Source organism: Trematomus bernacchii, unplaced genomic scaffold (assembly GCF_902827165.1).
Source record: "Trematomus bernacchii unplaced genomic scaffold, fTreBer1.1, whole genome shotgun sequence".
NCBI classification, from domain to species: domain Eukaryota; kingdom Metazoa; phylum Chordata; class Actinopteri; order Perciformes; family Nototheniidae; genus Trematomus; species Trematomus bernacchii.
The window spans coordinates 5,679,499-5,685,498 of record NW_022987973.1 but is presented as its reverse complement, the minus strand read 5'-3'; the positions used below and the strand labels follow the sequence as shown (position 1 = coordinate 5,685,498).

General features: G+C 37.6%; 1 protein-coding gene across 2 annotated transcripts in view; it reads right to left on the bottom strand.

Annotated features, from left to right (window-relative positions):
• Window positions 1-632: 632 nt before the first annotated feature.
• The window catches only part of spon1a (spondin 1a), a 71,058-nt gene continuing 65,690 nt past the window's right edge, over window positions 633-6,000 (bottom strand). For both annotated transcript variants that reach the window (XM_034116184.1, XM_034116185.1), the window contains exons 12-16: window positions 4,023-4,193; window positions 3,722-3,889; window positions 2,896-3,060; window positions 1,499-1,765; window positions 633-844 (exon numbers count right to left, since the gene is read on the bottom strand). In XM_034116184.1, coding sequence (XP_033972075.1) covers window positions 681-844; window positions 1,499-1,765; window positions 2,896-3,060; window positions 3,722-3,889; window positions 4,023-4,193 — 935 coding nt within the window. In that variant the 3' untranslated portion in view covers window positions 633-680. The remainder of the gene's footprint in view (window positions 845-1,498; window positions 1,766-2,895; window positions 3,061-3,721; window positions 3,890-4,022; window positions 4,194-6,000) is intronic.

Sequence of the window (6,000 nt, the reverse complement as noted above, 5' to 3'; positions counted from 1 at the left end):
ATTAATATGTTAGAGGAACAGAGATAAAGAAAAGGAGGAGAATACATCTAGAAAACATCTACGCAAGACTTTGGTAAGAATCTTGGGACACATTCTTATCAAAATATTCCACAGCAAAAAAAATAACAAATCTTCTAACAATGCTCAAAATCATATATCTCAACCGTGGTGCGTCTACATGTACAACAATATAGCTGGGTAAAAAGCCAACTGGGCATTTTGTGTCCTAGAAACAACTGAACATTGGCTGTGTATAAAACACTGGAATGGCTGGGCACCTGTGCTTTAAAGTTTTAAACTCTGGAATATACTGTACTACTTAAGGGATCCACAAGATATAACAGTTCTTTATCTTATTATTAAATCAATTTATATTTCATAATTATATTTTTCAAGACACATTGTACCACAACAAGTTTACAGTAATCTTGCAAAAGAGTCTTATGTGTATAAGAGCTAGTTTAAAAGCACAGAAAATTCACTCTAGTTTAAATCAAGAGTTTTCCAGCGGGATGTTTAAGTTTAACTTCTTTTGATGTCCCCCACCTGGGCTCTGGATTTAATCGAGACAGATTCAAGCATGTGCCGTTCCAGCCCTAACAGAGTGCATTGGATCCTTGTGCAACAGTGTGCCATGCCCTGTCCTGTTTCCAGCCCCACTGTCCTCCCCCCTCTCCTCCCTAGCAGGGGTGCACATTACAGGCCCTGATCTCCTTCCTGTCCTTGCAGCTGGACAGCTGGGCAGTCTTAAACCTCTGCTTTACTGTCATGAGTCGTTCTTGAATACCTCCACCACACAGCTTGGTACAATCTGTCCATGTTGACCACGGCCTCATTTTACACCCTGAAGAGATAAAGAGACAAACCATCAGAGAAATGCACATCTCAGATTTCTTTATCAATTCCACAATATCTTAAATATACATTTCAGGGATAATTCAAATACTTTTTACAAATTCACAACATTGTGTAGTTTGAGAAACCCTTAAACTTGAGTTGCTGATATAACACTGAAACAAAACAGGCTTTACATCAACTCATAGATAATAAATATACAAGAGAGAGAGGGGCTTGAATTTGCTTGAAATTATTTTTTTTGTATTGCCAACAGAAATAATATTTTTACGACGAACTATACTATGACTTTTTCATAGCCTTTCTTATGACAAACTATACCATGATTTATTTTATATTTTTAAGACATACTGTAGTACAATCCTTTTTTATTAAACCATTATGAGCTTTCTTACATTTAATAGCATACTATACTTTGACTTTTTCTCATGGCATTTTACTGCAAAGGAAAACAATAGATGTTGTGTTTTAAGCAAATTGAAGTGATAAGTAAAGTACATTTTATTTGATATCCTTGCACAAAATATATAAATTCAAATGAAAGGGCCTCGATCTTCGCCCCTAAAATTAACAAACGTTCATTGACCATATGTATTATCTGTGTGGCGTTGTACTGTTTAATGTTACGAGGGTGAATACCAACCCGGGTGCTCGGTGGAGACCTCAGCTTTGCCCTGTATGCTCCTTCTCTTTTCGCGCTGCTCCTTGCGGCGTTTCTTCTCGTCACTGTTGGCCTGTCCTCGAGTGCACTTCCTGATCTTGCACTTCTTCCTCTGGATGGTTTCAGCACACGCGTCTCCTCCAAACTGAGGCTCCATATTCAGCATGCGGGTCCGGATCGTATGACCCTTACCACAGGACTTATTGCACTCCGACCACTCAGTCCACTCTGACATCACACAGTCTATGGCTGAGGAGACACAAGTGAACAAAAGTTATGTGGTTTAAAGGAGGTTGTGAAAAACTGACATTAGAGGGGTAACTGACTTTGAAGGATGACAGTTAGGGGCTGATTCAATGTTATGTGTACTGTAAATCATGGATATACAGTGACACCACAGAAAATACTTTTCTAGTTTTCCAAGAGGGTTTGATTTATTTTCACATGGCTTCTAACGTAATAAGCACTGACATGAACAATACAAAAATACAGTATATATTTCTGGCTGTCTGACTGAAAACAACAACCTTTTTATATTTTGGGAGACACAGTGAAAAGATATCTTTCTTTTCTTGGCAAGTTTATGGTTTGGCTGGTTAGGCAATAGCTTCTCATGCTTCTAGTATAATTTTCTCAGTATAGCAGGATAAAGATGCCAACACAGCTCGACATAGAATACAGGAAAAAAAGAGACAGTAAAGGAATAATGAGTACTTTTACTTTTCATACTTCAAGTATATTCTGATGCCAATTTGTTTGTACTTTTACTTGAGTAACATTTTGAATGCAGGACTTTTATTTTTAACAGAGTACTCCTACCCTCTGGTACTTCTACTTTTACTTAAGTACAGGATCTGAGTACTTATCCCACCTCTGATAAGGACATCTTGACCAGTGCCCATGTTTGTAAATAAATATAAAATGGATAAACATTTTTGATACAGATTTAATAAAACTGTCAAGCTTTTGTTATTTTTAACACATTTGAATTTACATCACTTCGATTTTGCTTTCATTGACCTCAAAACCTACACTTATTTAAGTTATCTTAAAATCCCTTACTAATGTTCGACCTTTAATGTAAAGCTTTTCATTTCGATCAAGTCATGTGATGCACTTGACAGGCGTTTCAGTTTAAGCTTAAATATGAATACAGCTCATGAACTCATGTATTCATTTCTACCAGCTAGCACCAACAGATGTACATTTAGAAAAAGGTTCACAGAGTTGACATTCTTTCTCTGCACGTATTCAGCCAGAAGTGAAAAGTGTATGTGTCTGCATCAAGGCGCCAGGTTGCTAACAGAGACGAAATTACCATACATTTACATCAATTATACATGTATAGTATGTGGGCGTATAGATAAAAAAATACTTACGGCACTCTGGCAGCATGCACTTCTCCACCTGCTCTAAATCTTCTGTGCACTCTCCCAGCTCCACGGGAGACTTTAGCGTGCGCTGTCGTGTCCTTGCACCCTTCCCACACGTCACACTGCAGTCACTCCAGTCAGACCACGGAGTCAGCATGCAGGGGATTGTATCTAAGCAGGAGTCACTCAGTTACACATATTGTACATCCATATATATATATATATATATCCATAACAAAGAATTGCTAACAAAGCACTTATATACTAACAAAGGACTGGCTTATCTAAAGCCAGTTGAGTAGCACTTGAAATGTTTTGGCTCTATGAAACCTGATGTACTTATATGATTCTGTTTTCTTCAAGTTTGTATCTTCCTGGTCGAATGTACTTATTGTAAGTCGCTTTGGATAAAAGCGTCAGCTAAATGCAATGTAATGTAATGTAATGTAATATATCAGATGCATTTTTGAAGATCAAACACATACATTTGTGAAGTATTTGAACTCTAATTATGTTTCAAATGACTTTTTTTCATTAAACAATCATGAGCATTAGCATAAAAACCAAACCTTGTAATTTAATCAGGAAGTGACAAGGGAAAAAAAAAAACGATTCCACACGTTTGCTGTTTGAATTCAGTGTTTAGGAGTTAAATCTGAATGTAAATCATCTATTGTTACACTTTAGCGAGTTGCTACAAGAAAACGAAAGGTCATTTTGTCTTATTATTGCTCCTTATATTGGATCTGTTATGTTTGTGCCTGGCTCGTAAATGGTGCGAAAGTGTGAGAGGTGTCAGGATATTTGTGGTCCTGAAAACGCTGCTACTCACGACATTCTGGCATCATGCACTTTTCAACTTCTAGCACCTCTGCCCCACAAATGGAGCCATCTGCAGGAGGCGTCTTCACCATGCGCTCTCTCCTCCTCATGCCAAGACCACAAGTGGCACTGCAGATATCCCACTCCCCCCACTCTGTAACCAGACAACTGCTGGGAGCTGAGGCCAAGAGGGAGAGAAAAGGTACAGTAAGCCTGCAGTTGTACTTACATTAGATATATAGTATAAACTGATACACTCAGCAGGCCACTTGTCAATAGCAAAGTCGGACAAAAGGAAAGGAAACTCTTACAGCATTCCTCATTGACCACGCAGTTCTCGGCCTCCTCTGTGGGCAGGGAGCAGCCTGAGCCATCTTCAGGGACCTGCTTCACAAAACGCTCCCTGGAACGTGTGCCCATGCCGCAGGACAAACTACAGGGAGACCAGGTGACCCACTCCGACAACAGACAGGTGGCGGACTCTACAGAGACAAATGACAAAGAGCAAGATGTCAGCAACTTTAAGTCAGGTAAAGGATTGCTGTTTAATGTGTATGCTTTCTTGCTATCAGCTCTAATAAATGACAGGGATTGTTGTAAATGGGTTTTTCTTGTTTCTTTGAATACATTATATAATCTTTATTTCCAAGTTTGAATGCCTGTTTCATCAGAGGTCTAAAGAGGGACCTGATGTGATCAGTGTGGACAGGAGGTGAATCTGTGAATGGTTAGACAGTGTATGAAACATGTACATCTGGAGGGGTTTCACCTCAAATTTCTGTCAGTACCGGATACAAAACTAAGCCGTAAATTGTGTTAATATTTGTTGGTGTTCAGCAAATGTCATTTGGTTTCTTGTTCAGGTGGACCTGGTGAAACAGTCAGTGTGTGCTTGGGTCAGCTTGGTAACATGATAATAAAGATGCAGCACCCACACTCTTGGGCGGCACAGGAGAGGTTCATAGAATTTTATTTTCATGTTGACCTCAAATTTAAAGACATTAATTCTGGGCTTGGTGGACATGTTTTTCACATACGAAAGGGCCATCTCAAGTGAAAATTAAGTGCATGGGGACACCCGTCGCTAAGCGTACTGTGACTTTGTGGTCCTGGTTGAATTCATTAGTAATCAATTTCATTAATGTGGACATGCATGATGTCCTCTTTTCACTGCAGGAAATGTTCCAAATCCTCCTCAATGACGACCAGAAGATACATTGACCGTGTAACATCATCGGAATTGGTTTTATTTTTATCTAATTGAAACACTCAAGGTGTCCTGGCATAAAGAAAACCCACGCTAAATTAAATCTGACTCAATATTAAATTGAACTTTTAGAAAATTAATGTTTTATTCCCAACCCTTATTTAAATATTATGGTTCAAACATATAATGACACATAATAGAGAGATAAAGAGTAGCTCATGCGTGCTTTCATTATAAATAGGCTCTATTAATGCAAAACATTACTTCTAAATCCAACAAAACAACTAGAAATGTTTGTACAAAATGCTGTTGGCAGTTTTTACAAGACCAAAGAAAAGAGTTCCCACTATTTCTTATGGTCTTGCAATCCCAGCTAGTTGTAGGTTAAATCTGGTTAATAGTTTATTAGTTTAATGGAATATTCACCCAGTGTTTACAATGCTTAAATGCTCCCAGATGAGTCCCTGATGGAACCATCAGATAGATCTCTCGACTTTTCACTGTGGCAAACAAGGAGGGACGAAACAGACCTACAGTGAACCCTGGGAACAGTTCCCCTTTATCTACAGGTAATCATGCTTGCTGTTGTTTATAAATTACTTTTGCTCGTTTAAAAGTCAATCCACATTGCATTTTTCCCTTTTGAATTGTAGTTGAAATATTGAAATCACTCAATGTAAATCACTTTTCTGCTTTATTTGTATAAAAGGATATATCAATTCATTAGTAGTAATGTACAAAACAATACCACACTGTTGTTATCATGCTAAATGTGCCAAATTGTTTAATATATTTTCACTTTTAAGTAGTTTGTAATTTAGTTTAAAATGGAGCTAAACAAATAAAGTAGTCTTAATATTTCTGCGTAATCAGCATTAAAGGTTTAAAACATAAACATAGCACAAATAATTAACGTTGAAAAGCCCAATCTATCTGCCATTAAACTAGCATTAAGGGCTCCTTTCATTGATATAAATATCCAGCCTATTAGTCAACCTTAATGGGGAACAGAGCATAGTTTTCATCATTTAATCATCTATTTAAAATTAATAATACAAATCTTCCATGATTGTAATACAAAT